The sequence below is a fragment of the Phyllosticta citriasiana genome (genome assembly GCF_038021145.1).
Source record: "Phyllosticta citriasiana strain CBS 120426 chromosome Unknown IWZ02scaffold_8, whole genome shotgun sequence".
NCBI lineage: Eukaryota > Fungi > Ascomycota > Dothideomycetes > Botryosphaeriales > Phyllostictaceae > Phyllosticta > Phyllosticta citriasiana.
This window is the reverse complement of record NW_027117285.1, coordinates 673,692-699,512: the sequence shown is the minus strand read 5'-3', so window position 1 is coordinate 699,512 and position 25,821 is coordinate 673,692. Positions and strand designations below refer to the sequence as shown.

The 25,821-nt window shown below is 54.4% G+C and overlaps 8 protein-coding genes across 8 annotated transcripts; 3 read left to right on the top strand and 5 right to left on the bottom strand.

Moving 5' to 3' along the window:
• Window positions 1–998: 998 nt before the first annotated feature.
• Window positions 999–4,365, bottom strand: IWZ02DRAFT_454262 (Cullin family-domain-containing protein). Its single transcript, XM_066767709.1, has 5 exons — window positions 3,397–4,365; window positions 2,884–3,349; window positions 1,773–2,831; window positions 1,363–1,723; window positions 999–1,302 (listed from the first exon to the last, which is right to left on the bottom strand). The coding sequence occupies exons 1-5, from the start codon at window positions 4,243–4,245 to the stop codon at window positions 1,242–1,244; spliced, it is 2,796 nt and encodes a 931-aa protein (XP_066621685.1). The 5' UTR covers window positions 4,246–4,365; the 3' UTR covers window positions 999–1,241.
• Window positions 4,366–7,746, bottom strand: IWZ02DRAFT_475813 (P-loop containing nucleoside triphosphate hydrolase protein). Its single transcript, XM_066769019.1, has 3 exons — window positions 7,300–7,746; window positions 5,037–7,249; window positions 4,366–4,987 (listed from the first exon to the last, which is right to left on the bottom strand). Exons 1-3 carry the CDS (start codon window positions 7,616–7,618, stop codon window positions 4,745–4,747), a joined length of 2,775 nt encoding a protein of 924 aa, XP_066621684.1. The 5' UTR covers window positions 7,619–7,746; the 3' UTR covers window positions 4,366–4,744.
• A 533-nt stretch (window positions 7,747–8,279) lies between these two features.
• On the top strand, window positions 8,280–9,504 carry IWZ02DRAFT_470189 (nucleophile aminohydrolase; the record flags this gene model as incomplete). The annotated part of the gene is made up of 4 exons (XM_066768779.1): window positions 8,280–8,294; window positions 8,342–8,437; window positions 8,485–9,217; window positions 9,269–9,504. The coding sequence occupies 4 exons, from the start codon at window positions 8,280–8,282 to the stop codon at window positions 9,502–9,504; spliced, it is 1,080 nt and encodes a 359-aa protein (XP_066621683.1).
• A 788-nt stretch (window positions 9,505–10,292) lies between these two features.
• On the top strand, window positions 10,293–12,473 carry IWZ02DRAFT_293930 (uncharacterized protein). Its single transcript, XM_066763834.1, has 2 exons — window positions 10,293–11,521; window positions 11,568–12,473. Exons 1-2 carry the CDS (start codon window positions 10,373–10,375, stop codon window positions 12,447–12,449), a joined length of 2,031 nt encoding a protein of 676 aa, XP_066621682.1. The 5' UTR covers window positions 10,293–10,372; the 3' UTR covers window positions 12,450–12,473.
• Window positions 12,474–16,771: 4,298 nt separating this feature from the next.
• Window positions 16,772–20,048, bottom strand: IWZ02DRAFT_475808 (uncharacterized protein). Its single transcript, XM_066769018.1, has 3 exons — window positions 19,448–20,048; window positions 19,061–19,403; window positions 16,772–18,877 (listed from the first exon to the last, which is right to left on the bottom strand). Exons 1-3 carry the CDS (start codon window positions 19,590–19,592, stop codon window positions 16,909–16,911), a joined length of 2,457 nt encoding a protein of 818 aa, XP_066621681.1. The 5' UTR covers window positions 19,593–20,048; the 3' UTR covers window positions 16,772–16,908.
• A 1,173-nt stretch (window positions 20,049–21,221) lies between these two features.
• Window positions 21,222–22,773, top strand: IWZ02DRAFT_293831 (uncharacterized protein). Its single transcript, XM_066763832.1, has one exon. It carries the CDS (start codon window positions 21,325–21,327, stop codon window positions 22,450–22,452), a length of 1,128 nt encoding a protein of 375 aa, XP_066621680.1. The 5' UTR covers window positions 21,222–21,324; the 3' UTR covers window positions 22,453–22,773.
• Window positions 22,774–23,383: 610 nt separating this feature from the next.
• On the bottom strand, window positions 23,384–24,245 carry IWZ02DRAFT_293845 (uncharacterized protein). Its single transcript, XM_066763833.1, has one exon. It carries the CDS (start codon window positions 23,903–23,905, stop codon window positions 23,426–23,428), a length of 480 nt encoding a protein of 159 aa, XP_066621679.1. The 5' UTR covers window positions 23,906–24,245; the 3' UTR covers window positions 23,384–23,425.
• Window positions 24,080–25,419, bottom strand: IWZ02DRAFT_470185 (transcription initiation factor-like protein subunit; the record flags this gene model as incomplete). The annotated part of the gene is made up of 6 exons (XM_066768778.1): window positions 24,080–24,168; window positions 24,248–24,368; window positions 24,461–24,735; window positions 24,906–25,057; window positions 25,300–25,340; window positions 25,411–25,419. The coding sequence occupies 6 exons, from the start codon at window positions 25,417–25,419 to the stop codon at window positions 24,080–24,082; spliced, it is 687 nt and encodes a 228-aa protein (XP_066621678.1).
• Window positions 25,420–25,821: the final 402 nt, after the last annotated feature.

Here is a 25,821-nt window from a genome sequence, read left to right as displayed (position 1 = left end):
AATGGAAAAGGAGAAAAGAACAAAAGAACAGAAAAAAAGTTAAGAAGGAAGACGGAAAAAAGATATGGGATAAAATGCTAATCCTCCTGCTTTCCAGCAAACAAATACCAATCCACCTCCTCCGGTCCTAACTACCTAAATTAGCATCTCGTCCGGTGTTTTTTCACTCTATTTTCTATAAGGTAAGACTACACCTCGGTATCTCACATATATACACACACACTCTCTCTCTCTTTTAACCTCGCTTTCGTTTTTACAATAACTTAGGGAGTAAAATATGAGAACAAGTCACTTTACTAGGTTACAGGAGTAGAGGTGCTTACTTAGGCGGAGTGTAGTCTACTAGGACTACTAAATACGTCGCGTTGTGTATGGGATACATAGTTATATTCATAGAGGTGGATTGATTTTGTAGGAAGGAAGTAGATTCACATTTTATCCCCGAAAAAATTTCTTTTGTGGTGTGGCTTTGAATCTTCGGAGAGTCGTTGTGGTATTCTTTCTTTCCTTCTTTTCTTCTCTGGAAATAGATTGGACAGGGGCTGAGAGTTAGGTGCGCAGAAGTGCTTTTATTCATCATCTAGAAACAGATTAGAACTTTGGCTTAGGGTTGCGTGGAAGCTCTAGAAAGGGGTTGGAACGTTGGCTGAGGGTTGGGTGCATGGAAGTTGTCCCTATTCAATAGATTATTCAGAAACGAATTAATACTCTGGATTCGCGTTCTGCAATGGCCGTCATCTTCGCATGTGTGTGTGGTGAGAATGGATCGGGGGCATAAAAGAAGCTCTCAGTCCTTGGTTGATACCCGGCAGGTGATGTCGACATACGACTTTTTTTGGTGCCTCTCTCCTTGAGTTTCTGCTTTCCTGCTGGTCGGGTGGCGGGCGGGTGGACGGGCTCGCTGTTTTTGGTACGCGCCTCCCTGCGCTGCGCGTTGATACTGGGACGACATTAGCAAGGGCGGAGAGGCAGGGAAGGAAATTGAAGCCATGGTAACGTCAAGATAAAAAGACTTCTATTTTCGTGTCCGAGTGCTCTCTACCATGGACTCGAGGACGAATCCGACCATTGGATGTCATGTCTGCCTGACCCAGAGGTGAAGTGAATCCCTTCGCTCCGCTGGAAGCTCTGATCTGCTTCCCCGACAGACCGATCAATTGGATTAAGAAAGGGGGTGAGAAAGAAAATTTGGAATTGCCCTTATCGACACGAACCCATGATACCAGCCTCCCTTCTTTCCTCTACGCAATATAGCTGTATTCGTTGTTCTCTTCACGTTCCATGTAGTCCTTGTCGACGAGCCTGTATTGTCAAAATGTTAGTCACTGCCGCTCTTGAAAGGCGGGGAAGAGGATGGTGTACCTGTCAATGTTTTTCTTGATATCCTGCACGCTCAACACGCCGCGCTTCTTGGTCGCGTTTATGACTTCGGCAACCAACTCGGCGTGTCCGATGCGCTTGCGGCTCTTCATGATGCGCACAATCGCCGCTTGGGTCTCAAAGTTGCGGTCGGCCGCGACGCGCTCGTGCGTCTCCTTGTTCTCTTCCTTCGTCTCTTTGAGTTGTACCTGGTTGACCTTGAGGCGGTACTTTTCATGGGTGAAGGCGGCGTTGTACGTAAAAGTGTCCTCAGGGTTGATGTCACGGCCCTTGGGATGCTTCATCAAGGGACGAAGCTTGGCACAAGCAAGAGACTGCAGTGTCCGTTTGAGCTCGCGCTCGGCTGGGCAGCATTAGCCTTGCACCGTGGATATCAATGATTAGGAACTTACGCAACCCCGTCTCCGCCTTGAGAAACTCATAACTCAAGTGCTCACCCGTCTTTACATTGTTGAAGAGGAGCAAAACAATCGCCTGGAAACCACTGACCACCAACTCCTTGTTTCCCTTGGGGAATGTTGCCTTGAGTTGACAGTGCACAAGAGCGTGCTTCCAGTCCAATTTTCTTCCTGAATGCTTGCTCTTGTAGTGAACCGTAAATTTGTCCAACGCTTGCTGAATCTCTGGAGGAATAATGACCGGGATATCTGGATAGGTAGGCCAAGAGGATGCAGAAAGAATATTGACAGACAAATCGACCGAAGGCTTTTCACCGCGCTCTTCAAGCAGGGATTTGTAGGAAGACATTTCCTCGCGGGCGAGCTCAATGTCTTTAAACATTTGCTCCAGGTTCTGGGTGAATCCTGCACCACACTCCGTCTTAAGGCGAGCAAGCATGCTGCGTTCGGCATCGGCGCTAGCACTGCGCCCCATCAGGAGACGCCGAGCCAGATCCTTCTTGTAAAAAGCCTCAAATACGGCCTTGCCATGGACAAAGCGAAACAGGTCGAGCACTTGATCAAGCTGGCTGTTGATCTCGGCATCTTCGTCGAGAACATTATCGTCATTTTCATCACGCTCGGCCTCGCCTGACTTGACGGCAGAAAGCTGGGCCGGAATGGCTTTGGCACCACCGCGAAGCAGCATGTCGACATATTTTGCAATCATCTCCCCCGGCTTGGAGTTGTCAGTATTCCAGGTCGCATTGGTCTTTTTCGATTTGTTGATAAAGGCCTCGAACGACTCGCGCAGGCCATGTCCAAGCTCGGTGTTGCGGTGGAAGGACACCCGCCAAACGGTATCGAGTTGCTTCTTCAGTGTGAGAAGTTTGACGACCATATTTTCCTGGTCCTTTTCGTCAAACACAACGGCCGTGCCGGTCAGATCAATCCACTTTTCAAAAGCTGGCCGGAGCTTGGCACCCAGGCGACGACTGTCGAGTAGCATGTACACCCGCTCGAGCTCGGATACCGCATTCTGGTCGAGCAAATCCGCAACAGCATCCTCGTTGACTGCACGTTTGTCAGCGACAAGCAACTCGAAGAGGTCGGACTGGGAACGCACCGAGGTGTTCCACTCGTTGTTCGACAAGATGCTCTTCTAATAGGGAGAGGAGATCTCGCTTGGTACTCGAGTCCAGGCCGAACTCATCGCAGCGAGACATTTCCTTGTCGATAAGTGCAAACACACTTTTGGTGTAGTCTGCGAGATTCATCTCCGAGCTGGCCTTTGCAGCCCATTCAGAGACAAACTGTTGAGAAAACTCCAACACCTTGGGCTCAAACATGTTGGTGTATATTGCGAGGTCGTGAAACATGGAAATCGTGCTTTTGAAAAGGTCCTTATCGAATCGCTGTTGAGTTCTGTCGGTTTGCACTAGCTCGCAAGCCCCCTGAACAATCTTTGGTCTCAAAACCGGATCCTCGCAGATAATTGTGCGGAAAAGAGAAAAGGCCTGATCCTGAAGGGTGTCTCCTTTTCCTATGAGATACGATCGGTCAAGAAACATGAAACACCGCCCAATGTCTTCCTGTAAATCAGTCAGTATGGTAATTTGCTACGAGTCGAATGATGTACCTGTTCGCTCGACCATGTCCTCCAAGCGTTGAGAACAGATTTCAGAGTTTCCACGTCGACTCCTCCCGCCTTGTCGAGCAACGGCTTCTTCAATTGCGTTTCCATGTACGTCCGACATCTCTCCTTGAGCTTCGCAGACAATTCGGCAGCAAAGCCCTGCCTGCAGACATTCTCTACGCCACGATACATGATTTCCAACGAGTCAATCTTCTTTCCGTTGAAAATCTTGGACAGAGCATCTTGTAAGGAATTCCACGTCTGGTCGAAATACTGCCTTGGATCCGACCTCGGTTTCTTTCTGAAATTCTTCACCACCAGCTGTTTGGCGCCCACGTTTGGGTTGAAGTTTGGTCTCAACATCTTGGCGCCGTCGGACTTGTGTGACCAGGCGGAAGACGATGACGGGCCTGGAGAGGGCGTTCCAGTGAGGTCAACGACGTTGGAGGTGGATCCATTGCTGCTGCCGCTGCCATTGGTCCTCGTGCTGGGGAAGTGGTACATTTTCGAGGGCGGAAGGGCCGAAGCAGTCGAGAAGCGCGACACGGATGTTGCGTCTGTGGACAGTGGCGGTGGCTCCGACGTCGAGGCCGGCGGGTTGGGCTTGAGCCGCTTGCTTCGGGGAGACACGGTGCCGGCTGGTGGGTGCCCGGAGGCGTCTTTGGAGGGCGGTGAAGAATGCTTTGTCTGGGATGTGGAGAAGAGGTCGGAAAGGGTTTGCTGTTTTGTGCTTTTGGAGGCGTCGTTGGCGCTACGGTGGACGTGCTGGAGCTTGCGCTTGCGGTCGGCAGAGGCAGGTGGATCGCGGTCGTCTGAGTCTGATGGCCGGGCCTGTTGGGCCGAATGCTGCATCGATGGATGCTTCTGCACGACGTTCCGGGTGCAAATAGCGAGGTGAGGCTGTCAGATGTGGAGTAACGGAGGTGGAGCTATGTACAGGGCAGACGGGACTTGAGGTGAAGCTGCGGCATGACGCGACGACCCGATCCGGATTTACGCCGGCGTTAAGCCCATGCTTCTTTCCTCACATTCCAACCTCATCCAAAAGGGAAAAAAAAAAGCAACTGCACATGTGTATCCACCATTCTATTGCCAATGAAGATCCGTCGGCTAACCTTTGTCCTCTTGTGAGTGTGGTATTCGCGTCTATGACTAGCTAAGCGCTGAGCAGCATGCCGCCATCCATCCAATGCATCCCATCCTACAAGAGAAGCGAATCGACCCCGGTCACCTATGCTCCCGACCAATCTGGTATCATCGCGAGACAATTCGTTATAACAAAACGCCAACCCTGTCCTTGGTACACCCATGTTTCCCCAACCGATGCACCTGTCCCTCGTTTCTATTGCTTTCAAAACAGACTCCACCCGCGACCGCCGTTGCTGTTGCTCTTTGCTCCCGTTCTGGAATTGTATCGCTTCTCTCTCGCTTCCAGCTGTCGAAGCGATTCCATCTCCTTGAGCACGTGTTCGAGCAGCGCCTTGCGGCGAACCACGTCGAGATGGCGGCGAATCTTGGGGTCCTCGCGGGCGAACCGTTCTATCTCGGCCTGCGAAAGATTGCGGCCAAGGCGGGCTTCGAGCTCTCGGGGGAACTGCTCCAATTAGAAAGTGCAGTGCATGGCTGGCAATTTGCCGACTCACCAGATAGTAGAACTTCGAAAGCAGCTCCGCGTCCAGGAAGAGGTCCGCCGTGGTCGTGAGCTTGTCGGCTACCGCATCGAGGAAGACCTCCGGACAGTAGTACTTGTTCTCCTTGCTGGCGCACTGCTTAGACTTGACGGCCATTATCCGCATCTTGATCAAATCAGCGCGGTCACGCAAAAAGACGGCCTGGCGCCCTCTCTCCAGCAATGCGGCACTGAAGCCGCCGGCGCCACCGACGCCACTGCCGTCAATCTGGACCTGCCCGCTTCGGACGCGGTCAATGAATCCCATGACGTCTCTCAACTTCTTCCTTCCGCCAACTTCGGTTTCAATGTTCTTGAAGGCGTCATCGCACATCCTCTGCTCTTCCTTGAGCACCTGGGCGATGTTCTCCCGGCCCTTGGCCCACTCATGATCTTCCAGTTCGATCCTGTACTTGTAAGGCTTGATGCAAATCTCCAGCTCATCACTAATGTCGTAGGAGAGTTCTCTCAAAATGGAAGTCGATGCCTCGGTGATAGCCTTTCTTGCAAAAGGGTGCGCCGCGAAAGTGGAGTTGGCTATCAGTCGGTCAACGTGAGCTTGCAGGGCACTAGCCACAACCGTGGTAGCCAGGCGCCCGATACCCAGCTTTGTTAGTGATGAGGTTGAGGCGTCCAACTTCAGGTGCCAGAGCGGATTCTCCGGATCGGCTTTGGGAAGATCGCTCAGAGGATCCATTTCTGGCAGAGGCTGAGAGAGATCATCAAAGGGCCTGTTCCAGTACCTCTGAGCCAGAAGCGTGAGGACCTGTTGGTCCAGCTCATGCTTAAGCATCTCTCTAACCTGCTGTCTGCCGAAATGGTCGGAAAAGTCCTTGAAGGAATGTTTGAAGGCATCGAGACTTTCCGCAAGATACGACTCGGCGCTGAGTGGACGGTCGTTGTACTGAACCTTGAACTCGTACGACGCCTCGGCAAGTTCGCGTTGAATGGCCTCGCTTGTCGTCTTCAAGCTCGACGCCATGGTATTTTCCAGCACATGCATGAGCTTCTTGCGCAAGTTGTTCATGCCAACATCAACGTGTGACTCTGACCCAAATTCCAGGGGATGTGCGCCAAAGTAGGCATTCTCGTTTTTGGCGACCGCTTTGTGGATGTTGCCGCTGCCGCGAGCAAAGAGAACCCCTGTGCTCTGGGAAACGCGGCACACAACGCCGACGTAACCAAGGCGCAGGGGGTATTTCCTGTCGGTCAGCATGCTAATGCCCTTGTCAGGATCAACAAGATCCATCTTGGTGATTACTCCGATGGTCCTCTCGCCTCGCGGATCCACTTTCCTGGAGGCCCGCAGGGCCGTCGAGTTGGCAAGGTCAACGTCTGCAGCGGAAATGGCGAGGATGATGTTTGGGGGCTGAATGTACTTTTCGCACAATTCGGCAATCTTCTCCTTGAGCTCGGCGGGCTGGTCCTCTCCAACGACCTGGATGTATCCGGGCAAGTCGATCAGAGACAAATCAGGCACATTGGGAGAATAAATTCGAAGTTGAATCGGCTCATCCGTGACGCATTGTTCCTTGGGGACGGCAAGGTTCAAGTCGGTCAAGGTCCTTTGAATCTGAGAAAAGTCGGTAATCTTTCCAAGTCCTAGTGCAGGAAATTCGCCATATTCCGCGCGAGCGTCAGGGGTGTTGACGAGGGTCAACTCGATGGGTCTCCTCGTGACCATGTTGGAACCCTTGGGCAGAAATTCATGACCAACGATGGCCTCCAAGACCGAACTCTTACCCGAAGACTGTGACCCGATGACGACGATGGAGGGCAGGTTCAACTGATCCGATTGTCCAACCGTTTGCAGCAGTCCTCGAATTTCAATCATCTTCTTGGTGAGCATCATCATCTGCTCGTCTCGGGCAATGCGTTCCTCTGATCGGTCATCGTCCTTCTCATCATATCCCAAAGCAGCCGCGCCGGCAGCGCCGGCAGCAGCAGCACCTGCTCCACTCTTTTTAGGACCTTCGCCCTCGGGTCCTCCAGAGCCGCCTTCTGCTCCTTCTTGACCTGACAAAATGTTCCGAAGCCATTCCGGCACGTCAATGTCCTCTTTTGTCTTCTGCCATCCGAGCCGTATTTGATCAGCCACATCGCCGGCGCTCGTGTACACGGATCCAACGGTATTGTTTGCGAAATCCTTGCCACGCGACAGTAGGTCTATGGCATAGTCGGCGCCCTCTGGATAGTCGCGTCAGCAAGGGGTTAGGCGACCCAAAAGCTCGACTTACTTTGTGCTTGGTTCTGGAGGTATGCCAGCCCACCGACAATGGTTGCCCCTCCAACAGCGCCCAGAGTAGCAAACTTCTGAAAGAGCCTTGGGAGGATGCGTATGAAGGATATGGAGCGGACGGCGGGGACGTTATGAAGCGCGTATGCTCCAGGGGGCCATGATCGTAGGCGTGAGGAGCGCAGGCCAGATTCGGTTCGCAAAAGTCCGCCAGCGTTGGTGGACAGGTAGTGAGTAAACCTCCGAGGTGGGGTGGATGCGGAGGAAGCAAGGCGGCGGGCAGCAGGAGCTAAGCGCGCAGACAAAAGCCTCGCGCTCATGCTTGCAAAAGCGATATCAGCGAGGTCGCGTGCTCGTCGTGGGCATGTGGTTTGGAGGGGGGTGGAATGAGGTTGTTGTGGTGGAACAGCTGAGGGTGGTTGGCAGCGGTGATGGTCGGGGGTTCTGAGGTGCAGGCTGACGTCGATCAGGACTGGACGGGCGGGATCCACGTGTTGCTCTTCTCTATCCTTCCCTCCCCAACCCAAACGCTCTCTGTAGAATATTCCAAGCCTCACGGTCAAATGTCTATTCTTCCACCGTTGTACTGATTCGGACGACGTCTTTCATTTCCATACCGTCTTTACTTCGTCGTTCCAAACCTCGTACGACATCAAGCAATCGACTGTGACTCCCAGAAAGACGGCTGGCCTCTCCGAAAGTCTCTCCAGAAGCATCCATCCTTCTCTTCGCCGCGCAAAAAGCTTCGCGCAGCAAGCCTGATCGCGTGCCAAGTCGAAATTATTGCCGCTCTCCTTTCGCAGCGTCAAAAGCCTGCGCAGATCACATGGGCCAATCGCGTCATCGCGATATTTCAGAGTATCCAGCCATTCGGCGTACCTCTGAGATGCGCCTGATACCGTGAAACATTACTCTTCCACCGCTTTGCCCTCCCTCTCCCTCCTTTCCTCTTTCTTTGGTCAATCCAGCCTCCCCAACACCATGTGCAGGTTCCTTGTATGTGAACCCCCAAGCCGAGATCGGCACCAGCTCATACGACACAGGTATATAAGGGCAAGGACGAGATCCTTTTGTCCAAGCTCATTCTCGACCCTACGCATTCCATCTTGACTCAATCTTACGACTCTCGTCTTCGCCTGGTACGTGCCACAGCCTGGTTAGAGCTACCGCATCTGATGGAGAACAGGACACGCGCCGCCCACACAATGGCGATGGCTTCGGCGTGGGATACTACACATCCCCTGACCTGGGCCCCGAGCCTTGCATCTTTACATCGACCATTCCTGCGTGGAACTGCATCAATTTAGAACGCCTCGCTTCCAAGACCACGTCCAACCTCATCTTTGCGCACGTTCGCGCCACGACATCGGGAAATCTCTCGGACAGCAACTGTCATCCGTTCCGGCACAAGGGTCTTATGTTCATGCACAACGGTGGTGTGGGAGCCTGGAATCATGTCAAGAGGAGGCTAGCCACGTCTTTAGGTGATGAGTGGTTCAACTTCGTCCAAGGGAGCACCGACAGCGAGTGGTGCTTTGCATTGTTTCTGGATTGCATGGACAAGATGGGATGCTCGCCAAATACCGAAGTTGGCGAGAATGGCTTCGGACACACGGTGCTGAGAAAGGCCATGTTGAGGACGATAGAACGGATCAACGAACTTACCCAGGACGTGCCGGCAGACGTGAGCGAGAAGGACAGGATAAGTTTACTCAATTTTGCCGTCACCGATGGACAAAGTGTGGTGTGCACGCGATATGTGAGCAGTACGACGGATGAAGCGGCGAGTCTGTTCTTTTCCTCTGGCACGAGCTGGAAAGAGCAGAGTTCCGGGGAAGCAAAGGACTACAAGATGGAGCGTAGGGACAAGGGTGCGGATATTGTGCTCGTGGCAAGCGAGCCACTAACATTTGAGCGAGGTGTGCCTCGATGTGGCCAGAGCATTTGCAAACGAGCTGACTGGGTGACAGACAACTGGGTTACAGTGCCGACAAACTCAACAGTGACAATCCATAAACAGACGGTCATGATCCATCCGATCAAGGACGACTACTACCACCCGGATCCGGCGCACAAGCGTTCTTCGCAGCTGGCCGTCAGGAAAGGTCAGACGATTACCGGACCGGACAAGACGGCCATGTCGCCAGCCATGTCGCGCGAGAGCTCGGGGGTGCAGACGCCGTCAGCGTGCTTTGCATGCGGATGAAGGAGTGATGATGAGGTTGCATCGCGGTCGTAGCGGAGCTGAAGGGACTTGACGACGTCAAAGCAAAGCAATTAGGCGTCAGCGGACTTGGAAGGAACATGCCGACAGAGCCACGGTAGAACATGTCAGCTTGGGATAGTGGTGAGGAACGGAGCGCGGCCGCCAACGTAGGGCTGGCGCTGGGCTGAACCCTCGAAATGGCGAGCTGGCGGGGGACGCTCGGCTCTGGCACCGGGGGCCCTACTCTTCCTACAACGTCGCTGGTGCGTTATACGAGGCTCTGACATCAAAAGGGGCGCGTAGGATTCGGTCACTGCAGCATGCCATTTACCAGATGCGATGCGATGCACAAACAAGCGTCTATATAAGCTTGTCACGTCTATTTTGAGCCGCTAGCCCGAGTCGTCCACATGGCTCGACGTCGTGCTGCAAAAAACCCCCCCGTCCAGCCCTCTTCCGCCCACCAGCTCCGCCCCCCGACCTATGGCTGGCTTCTCAGCTGCTTTGCACAACCACTCTGTCAGTGTAAAAGTCATCCGCCACCGCTAGCGTTGTCAAAAATTCCCTGGATGGCGGTCCTCTCCGCTGCCTGGCGTTCGTCTAACGCCCGCCATGCTCTCGTGTTGTCGGACCTTCAGCGAGTCCGCGCTGCCTGGACTTGGACATTGCGCCGCCTCTGCTCCAACTTTGACCCTGTGTCAATCTAATTCTATCGTTGTCTGGTTTGCAACTCTTGGATACAAAGCCTCGTGATTCCCTGCCGTGTTCATCATCATTCATCGCTTCTCCACTTCCAATTCCCTGCCAAGTTGGCCCCTGCTTCTTCTCTCTCTCCTCGATCACTCGTCACTCGTCCTTCTCCAACTACATGACCATGCTTCGGTCGGTCCTGGCGCTCTGCGCCTTGTCCGCTGTTTGCAATGCCATTCCTGCCCCTGCTGCGACCAGCAGCAGCAGTTTGAAGCCTTCTCGCGACGGTACCTGTGGCGGTAGCACCGGCTACACCTGCGCCGGGTCCTCATTTGGACCATGCTGCTCCCAATACGGATGGTGTGGAAAGACTACTGATCACTGTGCTGCTGGGTGCAATTCTCTCGCTGGCACTTGCACATCTACCCCCACCTCATCCCCGCCAAAGTCGTCCTCGTCCTCGTCGACTGTCAAGATATCTTCCTCATCCACGACTTCGTCGTCAAAGGCCGCGTCCTCTTCGCCAGTCGTCAAAAACAACGGAAATGTCTCCACAGACGGCAGCTGTGGAGGCTCAGGCAAACTCACTTGCGTGGGATCTGGATTCGGGGATTGTTGCTCCCAGTATGGCTGGTGCGGTTCAGGGACAACCTATTGCAGCAACGGATGCCAGTCTATGTTCGGATCTTGCAGCTCGTCTGCCTCGACCTCCAAGCCGGTCTTGTCAGCCACCACCAGCCCAGCATCTGCTTCGACGTCCAAGCCTGCTACTCCTTCTGCTACCGGCTTGGCCGATTGCTTAGGAAACAAGAATGTTCCTGTCAGCTTCGCTTCTTCGTCCAACTTTGCACAGCTCTCCAAGCCGTACAACCTCCACCTTCCCTATACTCCCGCCGTCATTGTCATCCCCACCGCTGTTCAGCACATCTCTGATGCCGTCGTTTGTGCTGGCCAGTACAAGGTCAAGGTCCAGCCCAAGAGCGGTGGTCACTCTTACGCCTCTTTCAGCTCTGGTGGCAAGGACGGCAGCATGGTGATTGACCTGCAGAGTTTCCAAAACATCACCTTGAATGGCGACGTTGCTGTCGTGGGTGGTGGTGTCAGACTGGGCAACCTGGCTCAAGGCATTTACAACCAAAACAAGCGTGCTCTGTCCCACGGTACTTGCCCCGGTGTCGGTATTGGTGGCCACTTTACCCACGGTGGCTACGGATACAGCTCCCGTGCCTGGGGTCTTGCCATGGACCAGATTGTCGGATTGGATGTTGTCTTAGCTAACGGTACCGCCATCAAGACGACTTTGACCGCCTACCCCGACATCTACTGGGTAAGTTTTTGTTTCCAATTTCAAAGTAAATATGCTAACGAATTAGGCTCTCCGCGGTGCTGCTGATTCGATCGGTATCATTACCAACTTCTACCTCAAGACTCAGGCCGCTCCGTCCACTGTGATCAACTGGAGCTACAGCCTTCCCAACATGTTCGCCGACGCCGACAAGACGGCCGGCTACTTCCAGCACATCCAAGACTTTGCGCAAAACAGCTCCGTCGTCGACCGCAAGCTTGGCATGGGCATGTACATGGACGGCTCGGGCTTCAGCATCAGCGGCACGTATTTTGGCACGCAGAGCGACTTCGAGTCCAAGATTGCGCCGGAGCTTCTGCGCACGCTGCCCAAGCCGTCGTCGAGCAGCGTCAAGCCGCTCGGCTGGATCGAGTCTCTGACGGCCCTCGGCGGCGCCAGCACCCTCACCGTGCCCACGACGGGCTACGACTCCCACGACAACTTCTTCGCCAAGTCGGTCGTCGTGCCGCAAAGCACGCCCCTGACGGCCGACGCCCTGTCATCCTACTTCTCCTACATGATCAACTCGCAGCCCCCTAACGGCGCCTCGTGGTACAGCATCATCAACCTGTACGGCGGACCCGACAGCCAGATCAACGTGCGCGACTCGTCGTTCGCCGCCTACTCGGACCGCAGCGCGCTGTGGGTCGCGCAGCACTACGCCTTCACGTCGGGCGCGTCGCTGCCCACCGGCACGCAGGACTGGGTCGCAGGCCTCAACAGCGCCATGGAGACGGCCATGCCCGACACCGACTTCACCGCGTACCTCAACTACGTCGACCCCAGCTTGTCGGCTGCTGAGGCTCATGATCTTTACTACGGCGATGATGTCTACAGCCGTCTCACCGCCATCAAGAGCCAGGTTGACCCCCAGGGTGTCTTCTGGAATCCCCAGGCCATCGGCGCTTAAGCAGATAGAAAGAGGTCCAGGAGGAGATAGTATATTCTTTGTAAATGTTTAATTGGGAAGAAAGAGATGGACAGCGAGAAGCCTCATTTGCAAATATTCTTCGGCATTTGCGCAAGGGTTCGGGAGTTGATTGCAAAAAGCGTCTGAGCGCATTGCATCTATGCCGTTTTTTTTTGAGCGGACATCATTGCCGGTATTCATCATTGCCATCGTTGCTTGACACACTTGTATTCTTGTTCATTTACACACACCCGTTGCCGACTTCGGCGTAGCATAGCTCCCCTGCTCGCGCGGAGAAACACTTTCGAAACAATAATGCCGAATGCCCTTTTGGACTTCAGCCAATTGTCACAGGGCGCAATCTTCAACATCAGTCAGATCACCACCACCTCCGCTGTACCCGCCCAGGTGACGTTTTGCGTGTAGCGCGTGCTCGAATGCTTCTGTTCCTCTGCATTTGACTCACCAACACGTGCCATGTGTATATACACCACGCAAGCGTGGAGCGTGAAAAGCGGGCAGAATAGAAGATTGACCTTCCACGACCAACTCCTCGACAGGACGTCCGTCTCCCAAGACACCACCACAGCAACGACACCAACAACAATGCCCACCACCCCCTCCACAACCCTCATCTCCTGCGCATAGAGTGTTTTTTCGTTTGGAGTGAGAAGCTGATTGGATGTGTGCGCGTGTAGTTTGGGCGCCGCTGGCGCTGCCGGCGCTTAATCTTGTGGATGCGCGTCTGAAGACGGGTGCCATGGTCGTCGTTGATAATGTCGTGGCGAGCTCGGTCGGATATTGGGACTTGTTGGCGTACTTGAATGACGTCGCGAATGGCTTCAGGTGCACGACGGCGCCGTACGAGGGCGGGCTGCTTACTGCTTTGTACATGGGTCAGAAGTAGAGGACGACTTGACTGATCCTTTTTGATTCGAAAAACAAAAGTTTCGTGACTGCCTCTCCGTAATTGACACCCCGGCTCCTTGTCCGAACAGAGCGGAAACTTCCCACGATCTCCCTGCTGCGCCGACGGCTGCGTTTGCTGTACCCTGCCATAAGTCTTTTATACTCCGGCTCAGCAACACTGGTCAAATTACGGATAGCCACGATGGAACCCTACGATACAGCATCTCGTGCGCGACTCAACCGTAGGCAACACCTGCACCCTCGTTCGCCCACGAGTCCTCCAGGCCCTTCTCATAATCTTCGGCTGAAATGCCAGCCCCCTTCTTGCCCTTAAATCCCCTCTTCATCACGATGCCGCCATCCTGGCCCACATGCGCGCGGCTAAGGTTGGCGTAGAATTCCCGGACCTTCTCATGGGCAACGACCTTGCGAGGGTCAAAGTTGAGAATCTGCAGGCCTTGCATGCTGGTGGCACGGGACAGGGCAACGTAGGCCTGGCCCTTTTCGAAGACGCGGCCTAGGTCGACCTTGACGTGCTCCAGAGTCTGACCTTGCGCCTTGTGAATGGAGAGAGCCCACGCGAGGATGAGAGGAACTTGCGAGCGCGAGGCTAAGACTTCACCGTTGGGTTGTTCATTTTTCCATGTCTCACGTTGGCAGAGGAGGTCGCGAGTAGTACCGTCCGGAAGTGAGAAGCGAACTAGTGGGAAAAGCTGCTGGCTGCCGACGTTGAGAAGCGAATTGATCTTGCTGCGGCGTATTTGCTCCCGCTTCATCGCAGCCTCAGGGTCGTCTTCGTTGACGGACGCTCCGGCGACAAAGTCCCCTTCGTTGTCCATGTAATTGTCAAACATTGCCTCATTCATGAAGCCAATGACACGACCCAAGCTGCCATTGACGAGCGTGTCGTCGATGTTTTTGATGAGCATGACTTGAGACCCCTTCTTCAGCTGGACCTGTTGGGGAGCCATGCAGCTGGCCAGCTGTTTGTTGCGTTGTTCGACATTGGTGATACTGCCGCCGTCCTTGGCCTCGTAGATTTGCACCTCGCCATGGAGCATCTTCATCCTCTTCTGATTTGCATTGTCAACTTCGTGGCGAAGAGGAAATAGCTCTGTTGCCTCCAGGCCTTGATCAAGGACAAGCGGTCGGTTGAGCGAGCGGAAAGCATTGATTGAGGAAGGGGTCAAGCGGCCCTCACGCATCTCGTTGAGCATTCCCGCAAAGACCGGATCTTTTTGACGGAACACATGAGTAAGACCAATGGTATGGTCAATGACCGTGTTCCAGGTGTTTGCTTCAAAGGCGAATCTGGATACTGCGCCTTTCTCGGGCACAGGCGGCAACTGGAAGAAGTCGCCGGTAATGACCACTTGGATACCTCCGAATGGACGACCGCTGTTACGCACCATGCGTGCGATGCGTTCAAGTTTGTCGAAAAGATCGCCATCAATCATGGAGACTTCGTCAATTACGAGGACCTTGCATTTCAGCCATCGCGTTTTGTGTTTCTGATTTCTCTTGATCTTCTTGACGAGCTCCTCTGCCGGCTCCTTCCCAAGACCAATACCGGCAAAACTGTGCAGAGTAATGCCACCGATGTTGCAAGACGCGAGGCCGGTAGATGCAGTCACAGCAACCTGCTCGGATTCCCGCACGTACTTTCTCTTCAGGGCCACAATGATTTCCCGGAGAAGGACGGACTTTCCCGTACCCGCAGAGCCGGTGAAGAATACGCTCTTCTTCTTTTCCAAAACGAGGTCCAGGACATGGTGCTGCTCGTCACTCAAGAAAACCTTGGACAGTTTGTTCTTTTGCTTCTTGGCGACATCTACCATGAGATTGCTCTCTGCACCGTTGGATTTGCTCAACTTCTTGTGCAAATTTTGCTTATCTTTCATCGCACTGGCAGTAGTGTTCCAGGGATACTGCTTGTCCGATTTGTCCTTGGGAAGAGGGGTGAATTCCTTGCTCGTCTGCTTGGCGTTTTGGCTCTCCATCCATGGCAAGTGACGACGCTTCTTTGACTGATGTCCTTCATCGTCTGAGCCAGATCCGGAATAAAGGAACTTGCGAATAGCCGCAGCCTGCGGCTGCGATTCCAGATGTTCTGGTGGCGATGACGACCATGGTATAGGAGTCGAGCTTTGGGGCGGCGTTGCTTCACGTGGAGCTGCGCTTTGTGATTTTGGGGGAGAGTGATTGTACGAGGCTTCCCTTACGCTTGATGCCCGGGGAAGCGTGGCAGATGGCATGGCGGAGGTGGAAGACTTGAGAGGCGCGGATGAGTAACGAGGTTTCGAGCTCTGATCAGGCACGGAGAGAGACGGGTAACTGACGGACCCTTTTCCAGCAGGATCCTCGATATCCAAGTCAATGTCGTCGTCGAAATCGTCATCGTACAACTCGACGCCTAGCACAGAAGACTTGTTTTCCTTGTCGACGATGTATAGGTTCCTTTGAGAGCCATCTGCGAAGGCATTTGGTTCGCTCAGAGACTTTGCCAGCCCACTAGAGGTTCTCTTGACTCCGGTGTTTGCATTCTTCGTTGCGTCGATGCTTGGCTTCGAGACATTGCCGGAAGCAGAAGAGAGCGGCCGCCAGAACTTGTTCGGGGTGTTTCTATCTCCACGATACTGGTCCAACTTGGTGGGAGGCTTCGACGCCTTGCCGTGACTGTCAATGGCCTTTTTGAACATTGTTGGTGACCGGCTCAGAGGTGATGGAGAAGAAGCGGCGTGGTAGGCAGAGGACGTGACAGGGTAGCGAAGAGAGGAGCGAGGCGAAGGCGAGACGGCAGGACTGGCGCGTGGAGGGCGAGGGCGCAACGAGGCTCTGCAAGCGCGCACCACGGACAGCATACAGTAAGTCAGGAGTACTGCGAGAAGACAAACAAAGAGGGTCAGCGTCGAGGGCGCCGTTGGCATCCGGATACGTACGGCGTGTTGTGGTGGGAGGATGGAGTCGTCGGTCGCAAGGTTCGACGCGACGCGGTCGCGCGGGTCGTGATGATCCCGAGATTCAGGCAGACACGGGCCGCTTCGTCAGACGCTCTGACCCAGGGCAATCCAACCCGGACAAAATTCATCATTGCCCATTACTTGCCGCCCACATGTTCAATCCTGTCGAGCTTCGAATATTCCACAGATGCTAGCATGTAAGGCACACTTTGGACACACAAAAATTCACCCTCCAACTAGACCCTGATACTACCCCTTTCTTCCTGTACCGTTCATTTGCAGACAGACACAATGGGTTTAACCAGCGAGCCGCAACCATCTCACCAAATTCACCAAATTTACTGTCAGATTGGTTCTGAAAAAAAATACAATTATGTGCATGGACAGAATGCATACGTCTCAAAAGAAAGCGTCAGGCTCTCCGACCGCCAAGGTCTAAGATTAGGGCATTTTGCAGACCAAATCAACCACCGAGACTCCCAACGACCCAAGATTTGAACGCGCGAGGTCGCCAATTCGCGCAAACGTAGCGTAAAGAAAAGCGTAACTCGTAACCATCCACCCCGCCTCACTCCTCAATATGACTTCATCTACAAAGCCGGTGCGTTCGGGTCCTCCATACACTGGTCGACACGCATCAGGTCCTTGCCCGTCGCCTTGGCAATCTGAATGAATTGCCGCAGGTAGCCAACAGTCGACGGGTACAGGTAGTGCAGGACGACGAGGTTACCGCCCTTTTTGACGTCGCGGTTGAAGGCGTCCAGCTGCTTCTCGGGCGTGCTGCTCGTGGCCCACAGCCAGTCCTCGACGTCGACGCTCCAGTTGACAATGTATGGGCTGTCGGTGATGTCGGAGACGGAGTTGGCGAGGCGCTGGCGCATGCGCGCTCCCTCATTGCCGAAGGGCGGGCGGAAGTACGGCGTGTGCAGACCACCCATGGTCTTTTTGACGGCAGCAATGTCCTGGTTGTACTCCCAGTCGATGGCGTCGTATGAAGGCAGACCCTCCATCTTGGGGTGCGTGTAGCTGTGCAGGGCGATCTGGTGACCGGCCGACATCATCTCGTTGTAGACGTTGGACAAGTTGGTGCTGGGGTCAAGCAGCGGCGCGCCGACGGTGAAAAAGGTGACTTTGATGCCCTCCTCCTTGATGATGTTGAGGACCTGCTGGGCCATGGTTGGGTCGCCGTCGTCAATGGCAAAAGCAAAGCTGTTGTTGCGCTTGCAGGCAAACATCAGTTGACCAGAGGGCAGCTTGTTCGGGATCGTAACGCTAGCAGGGACGGAAGGCACGATTTCAACCTTGGTGAAGGAAGTGGGGTTGGTGGTGTAGAAGCCCTTGAAGGCAAAACCAATCACACGACCCCTCTGGATGTTGAAGTGCGACATGGGGATGTAAATGTCGTTGCCAGTGGCGTAGCGGGCAGCTTCGAGCGAATCCCAAGTCTCGGGGTAAGGGGCAATCTGCTCGTTGCAAGTGGGGTTGTGCTGCTGGAGGGCAATGCTGAAAGCGTTGGATCCAGAGTAGGCAATGTGCAGGTAGTCGCCGTCATAGCTGGTCATGTCGCGGCAGCTGGCCGAGACCTGAGTGTAAAAGGCATAATCAGAGTCCGGGCTGGTGATGGTCAACTTGTTGCTCTCCCACTTCAGGGTCATGCCATCGTCAGCGCCGTGGAAGAAGCCAAGCGCGTTGGTATCCTTCTTGGAAAAGCTGTCAATGACCAGGGCAGCAGCAGTGCCGGAGGGAGCTGGGACGGTGGCGGTAACGGCAGGGTTTGACGGACTCGCCGGAGGAATGTACTCGGCAACTGTGTCTCCACAGTAGAGCTGCATTGGGCCGAAAGTGACGGCAGACTTGAGGTTGGAGAAGAGGATAGTCTGCAGAGTCGAAGTGTCCAAGCCGGGGAACTTGCTGAAGGGAACGCTGTAGAGCTTCTCAGTGCCATCAAAAGACCAGCCCAATTGGGACGTCGTAAGCGTGTTGGCCGACGGGTTGCTTCCACAACCGGAGTCGAGCTCAATCGCAAAAGAGGATCCAGCAGCGGCCTTGATGCGCAAAGAGATACCTCCATAGTTATTGGCGTTCATGCAACCAAGCTGGCTGTACATGTAGGAGGCGGTGTTCTTGGGCGTCAATGTCACACGGTTGCCCGGATTCACAACGACGGACTTCATGGTGCCGTCGTCCGAGCTGGGGTTGAGCATGGCATTGTAGAACAAAAAGGTAAGACGAGACTGCGAGGACCAGTCGTCGATCAAGGTGTTTGTACACTGACCAGGAGCGGAGCTGGGCGATGAACCGACCGAAGTGACAAAGGTAGACGAAGCAATGGTAGACGATGCCGCAATGACCGAGCCGGTAGGTTTGGCGCTGGAAGATGCTGCAACGACGTTAGACGAAGAAGTCATAGCACTCGACGAGGTGGCCTTGCCACTCGACGAGACGTTGATGGAAGAGGATCTGGCGCTCGTCGAAGCGATGCTAGGAGAGGGCTTGCCACTCGAAGAAGCGATGCTCGAAGAGGGGACACTCGACGAGACAATGCTCGAAGAGGGAACACTCGACGGGACAATGCTTGAAGGGGGCTTGACACTCGACGAGGAAACGGGAGAGGGCTTGCCACTCGACGAGACGTTGCTGGGAGTGGGCTTTGCGCTCGAGGAGACGGGTTTGACACTAGATGAAACGGGTGCTTTACCGCTGCATCCAAATTGGATTTGGCCGAGTTCCCAGCTAGCCGACGTGCTCGAAAAGGCACTCCACGAGAAGGCGGTGATTGCGCTCGGATTGCCTCCGCCAAACTTGCTCCATGGAACGGTAACCGTCTGGGTTTGGCCAGTGAGCCCGCTGACCGTGTAGAAGAAGCTCTGGTATTGACCAGAAGCACCGCAAGCGGTCATGGATTGGAGTTCCAGGGTCAAATATCCACCAGAGGGCCCCTTGATGGAGAAGGAAAGCGAATCATATCCATTCTGAGCCGCGGTCTGACAAGCGAAGGTCTCGTAAAAGTAAGAGTCGGACTTGGGCTGGAATGTGAGCTTCTTGTTGGCCGCAGAAATCTTGCTCATCGTTCCATCATCTGCTGCTGTCAGTGATGAACACGAGTGTCGTTTTAGAGATCAGGCGTACCGCTGGTCCATGACTTGAGGGCATTGTTGTTGGAAGACCAGTTGGAGAAGTCATCGATAAGGAGAGGGGAACTGCAAGCAGCTTCGACCTGCAGCGCGGTGCTGGCAAGTGTGGCAAGAATGCCAGAGAAGTGGAGCACACGCATATCGTACTTGCAAATAACACACAAGCGAGTGGTGAGGACAAATCAAGGGAGTGAAAGGACAAGGGCTTAAAACCCTAGTGTTTTTTGAGCGCAACCTCGAAAAAGACTGTGCGGCAGTGAGTGAAGTAGGTGATGGCCCTGGAGTGTGTAAGAACATGTCGAGGGAAAAGCATCGTTATTGTAGCCCAGAGTGGCATGACCCTCATGGGTGCATTGCCGTTCCACAGGTCTATTTCGAGGCAGACGAGACTTGGTAGTGGAGTGGCTTGCAGATGGCGTCTTCAAGCCCGGTTGTATACACTCAAGAGGATGTCCAGACAGCCTGAAGGGGTTAGCAAAGGATCAGAGAGGGACTCTCCCCTGACCCTAGTATTGCGGGCTAGTAGATCAACCAGTCCAGAAGAAAGACGACGGACCAATGGCGAACAGCGCCCATTACCTTAAACGGATTAAAAGAGCTCGGCGTGGTCTGCCACGTGCATGGGGAGGTCGAAGCGACCCCGTAAATCGGCCTTGGTCGCTGATTGTGGCATCTGGCCGGGGCCCCTACAGCGAGCCTTCAGCTCAGCTGGATTTCTCCGACCCCAAGACGCCACACTGGTCCGTGGTTCACGAGCGACTGTGCGACCTGAAGCGGAAACTGCACTAGAGGAATCGGAGTAAGAGATTTTGATGAAGAGGGCGGCGGCCAGGACCAGACACGGCCGCTGCACTATTTCCGAGCTGGTCGTGGTGTTGGGCCAGATGGCCGTTTGCAGACGAGGCCGGGCCAACCAAGTCGTCTCTCCAAGGCCGACGATGGTGTTTTGTCGAGCAGAGGGCGTGTTTGCGTTCTCCAGGCCCGGCTCGCTGTAACGTGGGTGAGATTAAGGTAACATTAGCCGCTCCGCAGCCGAGCACCAACGCCGCCGGGGCGTCCCGAGCAATCCCCTACCAACCTTAACACAACACGACCCTTGTCAGCTTTTCATCTGCTCTCGCCACTTTCCATGGCTCACATGCACGAGAATCTCCACGAATGCAGGCTCGTCTCCTGACAAGACACGCCTCCGTAAGCATTCTTGGCTTTGCGGGAGAAAACCACCTCGGCGACTTTCAAAAGAAGCAATCATCGAAGAAGCAAAGCAGTCTTCACCATGTCGGGGCCAGGCACAAGCCACCGCTTCTGTCGGGAACAGTGCCAGAAAATCGATCGCTTCAAAATTGAGCCAAGATACTTGGAGATTCCCTTGGCTCAATTCAGAGTCCCACGCCAACCCCGCAATCCTCTGTGCTGACGGTCTCCTGTTTGGGACAAATCTCCTTGGTGGCAGACACGAATCTAGCCTGATGACTGCCTTTGGCCACGCTGGCTTGCTATTTTGAATTGGTGAGGTGATTTCTCTTGGGGCAGCCTCTTCTCCTTGGTTCTGATTTCTCTCCAACCCATACGAAAAAGGAAGGTGGGAGGAGCGACGAAATCTCTGCCTCACCATGACCGTTCGTCGCGAGCAGATTCTGTCCATTTCACAGCTCATGGATATCATTCACCATGGAGTCATTCGCCTGCCAGTTTTCTTCCAATGCCATGTTCTCTCAGTAGAATCATGACCGCGATGGAGTGTCTTCATTCACCATGGCCGTCTTTTTACGGCTGCTGGTCTCCAATCGTCGTTTTTCATGAACACTTCTCCAACATTTCCTTTCCGCCAACCGTGAGAAACTGTCGCCAGACGCAGCAGCTTCTTGAACCATGTCTCACCGACGTAAAAGAAAAACAAACTGGAGCACCGACACAGAATATCGTGTTCGCTTCGAGAAAGACATACCGCAGCTACCTCTACGCAAAATATTCGTGGCTCATCCAAAATGGGCTTCCGACATGGGACACAGTGGTCCTGAAGATTCTAGACGGAGCCGGTTCATTGCCCCCGAGATTTGGCTTGAAATCATCAAGAACGCAATGCCTCACACCATAGAGGTCACCAAGAAGATGCGTACCGGGATATGGAACCATGGCTTCCACTTGGAGCTTTTGGGTTCGTCGCTTTCATCAATCATGAAACTCGCCCAATTGAGCAAAACGTGGTACTCGGAAGTCAAAGAAGCACTTTACGCGCTGCCCCTGTGGAGCTTCGGTGCCAACTGGTATGCTCATTACCATTTTCTGGGTCCTCTGTCTTCGCCAGGTCCCACAGACGACTCTTCCTTTGCCGAGTACGATGCCACCATTTCGCGCATTAGACGTGTGAGGTTCCAGAGTTATCAATTGAATCAATCGACTTGGATATGGCCAAACCTACGGCAGCTGGACCTCCTGTCTCCCCTAAACCGACTGGTCCGCGTCAGCTTCACACTGTGGACCTTACACCCGATCATGTTCAATTTCATGACGACGCTTCTCACTGTCGGCCCGAGAATCATGACGGAAGCTGTCAATCTCACTGCAAAGCTCGGGAACTCATTGTCAAAAGTTCTCTCGCTCATGGGATATTCTTTCTTTGCAGACGTTTACATTGCATTCTGGAACGTCCCTAAAGCGCTCCGAGATATCTGCAAGGCATCCAGAGAAGCAGATTTCTGCAACACAATGTCCCAGCACATCGCAACCGTCCTCTCCGACACTTCCCTCGTCGCCACCGCACGCGCCAAAGAAGCCGAACTGCACCTCTTCCGTCACCGCACCATTACCAACGCACGCATCGCGGCCAAAGTCCCCAAAGGCCACGCCCAGCTCAGCGTAAAGCGGGTCGACAAGTTGAACTGGGGTCTTTGGAGCAAGGCGCCCGAACCCATGGGCTCCAGGCTGCCACGCCGCGCCAAGAGCAACGCTATCCACCGCATGTCGCGGCTTGCCCGCAAACGGCCGAGGACTGTTTAGGGAGGGGCCAGAGAGGAGGCGGAGGGATTGTGAGGGCGATGGATTGTTGGGGATGTGTGCTTTGCTGGGCAAGTTTGCCGAGAGTCTGGAAAGCAAGTTGGAGGTGGAGTTGGAGTTGGGATTTTGGGCGAAAGAGGCGGGGAGAGGTAGCTACAGGGCTATCTTCTTGCGTTCAAACCGCCCGCGGTCAGCCTGTCAGAGACATGGGCTGGAAACATCTGTAGCTTTCTCACATCCCGATGTTCAAATGGAGTTTTCTGGTCAAGTCCCGCAATCAATCCTGATGCTGCTGCTACCTAGTTGCTTCACTAAACCCCCCACGAACCACCGCTATCATCATTGTTTCTTGACGCCGCCCCTTCTTCCTCTCATGACTCTGACTCCTCCACCACTCCCCTCATCACTCACCCACTGCCTTTCCCCTCTTTCCATCCATCCATCCATCCATCAATCAACATCCACACTCCTCACGCCCCGCTCCACTCCGCCCCCTTTCTTGGCCGAGATTAGAAGCAATCCAAGCCAGAACAAACGATGACCGCTGGGTATACGACCCATAAGGTAGACTAGACTGACTGGCAAATGAAAAATCAAAACACCAACCCAACCCAACCCAGTCCAACCCACACACCCATCACCCACTCACTCTCCTCCTATCCACCACAAGACCAACCGAAAGCCCCGAGTGGGGTGGGGATGAGACACACCACCACACCAGACCAGATCAGACCAGACCAAACCCCTGATAGAGTCTGCTTCCGGGGGGGGGGGGGGTTTCAAGCGGCGACCGCAAAACCAAAAAAAAAAAAAAAAAAGGGGGAAAAAAAGGTCATTGAATTTTCCACAATCTGCTCCCATTTCCCCCGAGCCTTTTTCATGTGTCATTAGACTTTCACTCGTAAGCACCTCCGCACAATGACGATAACAACAACAGCAACAACAAGGGACAGACAACAACAACAACGACCGCATGTCAAGGCTTGTTACATGTGAGATAGATAGATAGATAGATTGGTAGCGGTAGGTGGAGTGTTGTTGGATTGGATTGGTTGATTTGATTTTTGTGGGGGGGGGGTATTGAATCGACTGTACATCTACCTACGCGGGTAGCTGCCGTCGTCGTAGTCGAGAGGTGAAAGTAGGTAACCAAGTAAAAGAGGTGGTGGTAGCTAAGGCAAGGTGCAAGGAGGTGTGCAACTCGATCCCTCATCTCTCTCTCTTGCCTTGATCGAGAGTTGGTTGCTGGGGAGGCTGCTTCGAAGCTGTGTCTGTGTCTGTGTCTGTGTGGGTGTTTGGTGCTGTAGAAGAAGAGGGGTGGTGGGTGATGGGTGCTGTTTTCCGCCATTCGTGTCCATTTTTCTTTCCCTCCCTGCCTCCATCCATCTGCCAGTTCCCTAATATCCATCCCTTTTTTATTTTTCCTGTTTTTCATCGTTTGCATGTTTTGCTCCATCTACCTCATTCCGAAAATCCTTCATGTTCCGCGAACTCTGTTTTGTCCATGCAGCTGAGACTGCGCCGCCGCCGCCGCTGGCTTTCCGACTTGCTCGCTCGCTCGGTTTCCAAGTTGTTTTTTCGTTGTCGTGGGGCTACTGCCATGGTGATGGTGGGGGTAGTTGCCCGGGCCTTACATTTCGGTGCGCGCCGACGTAAAGTCCCACAGCATCTTGACGAGGTTGTCCGGGAGGGTGTAGAGGTCGACGTGGAACTCGCCGGCTGTGTCGCTCCAAGTCAGCTATCAGTGCACGAGACACGACAACCAGGGGGACGAGGGAAAACAATGAGCCGAGCTTACCCTCAACATCATTCTTGGTATACGTGTCATTCGTCTTGTTGTCGTGCACCATCTGGACGACCTGGAGCAGGTCATCCTCGCCAAGCTTCTGCAGGCCGTCTGCCAGCTTCTCCATGTCGACCTTGTTGCCATACGGGCCCTGGTCAGCGAATATATCCAATTCTGCGTGCCCAAATGACAATGCGCGCAACAGCGCAATGGGCCAACACTCACAGTCTTGTCCTTCCTCTTCTTGCCGCTCGGCAAAGAGCTGCGACTCCTAGCGCCATTCTCCTCGCCCACGGGGCCCGACTCGCGCAGCACGGCCAGCAGGTCCGGCTTGGGGCTCTTGAAGACAATGTTGTGCTTGGACTCGTAGCGCTCCGATCCAAAGTTGAGGTCGTGCTCGACCGTGTGGTCGCCGCCCTTGCCGACGGCCGTCAGCGTGATTTGCATCTCAAACTCGCCCCAGCCCTCTTCCTCGATGCGGAACGGCGGCTGCTTTTTCGCTACACGCGTACGGTTTGCCGAGGTCAGCCTTCTTGTTCCCAATGACAAGATGCAGAGGGAAGAGATGCGGCGGTAGCGGCGGCGGACCCTGTGGTCCGGGCCTGGGCAGGCGCTGCTGTTGCCGCTGTCCGCCCTCGTCTGCCTCCCTTGTGCGGTGGGTTCTACGTACTCTGAACGGCGCGCTTATCGAACGAAGGGTGCAGGCGGTAGACGGCCTTTTCGAAGCAGGTGGCCGGAACCTCCTCGCCGGCCTCGTTGAGCAGCCATATTTCGATATTCCACTCGCGCATCGGAAAGCCCTCCATCACCTGGGGCTTGTCCCTACAAAGCGAGAGCCACAGCTATTAGCCAAAACCCTGCCCTCGGCCGCATGCTGCAGGCCATTCAAAAAGAGACTTGTAGTGTTTGTTTCCGTCGAGTGCTTGGTGTCGCGCCAAGCCCTTTCCCCGCTGGCTGCTGCGCGAGCAGCTCTGTGTCCGGCGTGGAGAGAGTGAGGGAGAGGCACGGGCAGCTTCCGGCGGCGGGCGTACGAGCGGCCAGCACGACGGGCGCGTGGGACTTACGTGGTCTGCTGCTTGGTGATGATCTTGATTGTACGCTTGACCTGGGGCCGGACATTAGTATCCGCATCGGGGTGGTGCTGCTCAATGGGAGCGGCGGCGCGCGCTACTCACGTCGGGCATGATGGCGGTTGTGCTTTTGTTTTTGCGATGTGGAGAGTCGAAATGGACAAGAAGGTTGATGGAAGGTGAGAGATCCAATCGCGTGACTGGTCGCTGGAGGGGCGCAATGCGGTTGGTGGTGACGAGCGGTGCAAGAGCTGGCGGCGGCAGAGTTGGTCGCCGGTGCGGTGGTGGTGGGGTGGGCGGTTTGACGCGCGCGGATTCATAGCACGGACGCTTCACGATGGTTGCCAAAGCAAAGGCCGTTCGACGCCACGCCTTCCTGGCAAACTACCTACAGCCGGCATTTGCACATGCGTCATGCCGTGCCATCTCAAAAATTACACCATTCTCTTGGCCTTCACCATGCGAGCATTCACGGCACACTCAACTGCAGCATCTCTCACCCTCATTGCTCCATGG

Coding starts and splice junctions, on each gene's coding strand:
- IWZ02DRAFT_454262 (XM_066767709.1), bottom strand. CDS start 4,245: ATGCAGCATTCGGCCCAACAGGCCCGGCCATCAGACTCAGACGACCGC. Junction 3,350..3,396: donor GGACATGGTCGAGCGAACAG/GTACATCATTCG, acceptor ACTGATTTACAG/GAAGACATTGGGCGGTGTTT. Junction 2,832..2,883: donor ACAACGAGTGGAACACCTCG/GTGCGTTCCCAG, acceptor ACAAACGTGCAG/TCAACGAGGATGCTGTTGCG.
- IWZ02DRAFT_475813 (XM_066769019.1), bottom strand. CDS start 7,618: ATGAGCGCGAGGCTTTTGTCTGCGCGCTTAGCTCCTGCTGCCCGCCGC. Junction 7,250..7,299: donor CCTCCAGAACCAAGCACAAA/GTAAGTCGAGCT, acceptor GCGACTATCCAG/AGGGCGCCGACTATGCCATA. Junction 4,988..5,036: donor TTTCGAAGTTCTACTATCTG/GTGAGTCGGCAA, acceptor TAATTGGAGCAG/TTCCCCCGAGAGCTCGAAGC.
- IWZ02DRAFT_293930 (XM_066763834.1), top strand. CDS start 10,373: ATGACCATGCTTCGGTCGGTCCTGGCGCTCTGCGCCTTGTCCGCTGTT. Junction 11,522..11,567: donor CCTACCCCGACATCTACTGG/GTAAGTTTTTGT, acceptor CTAACGAATTAG/GCTCTCCGCGGTGCTGCTGA.
- IWZ02DRAFT_475808 (XM_066769018.1), bottom strand. CDS start 19,592: ATGCGTGTGCTCCACTTCTCTGGCATTCTTGCCACACTTGCCAGCACC. Junction 19,404..19,447: donor CCTCAAGTCATGGACCAGCG/GTACGCCTGATC, acceptor CATCACTGACAG/CAGCAGATGATGGAACGATG. Junction 18,878..19,060: donor TGGAGTGCCTTTTCGAGCAC/GTCGGCTAGCTG, acceptor TGTCCCGTCGAG/TGTTCCCTCTTCGAGCATTG.
- IWZ02DRAFT_293831 (XM_066763832.1), top strand. CDS start 21,325: ATGTCTCACCGACGTAAAAGAAAAACAAACTGGAGCACCGACACAGAA.
- IWZ02DRAFT_293845 (XM_066763833.1), bottom strand. CDS start 23,905: ATGGAGCAAAACATGCAAACGATGAAAAACAGGAAAAATAAAAAAGGG.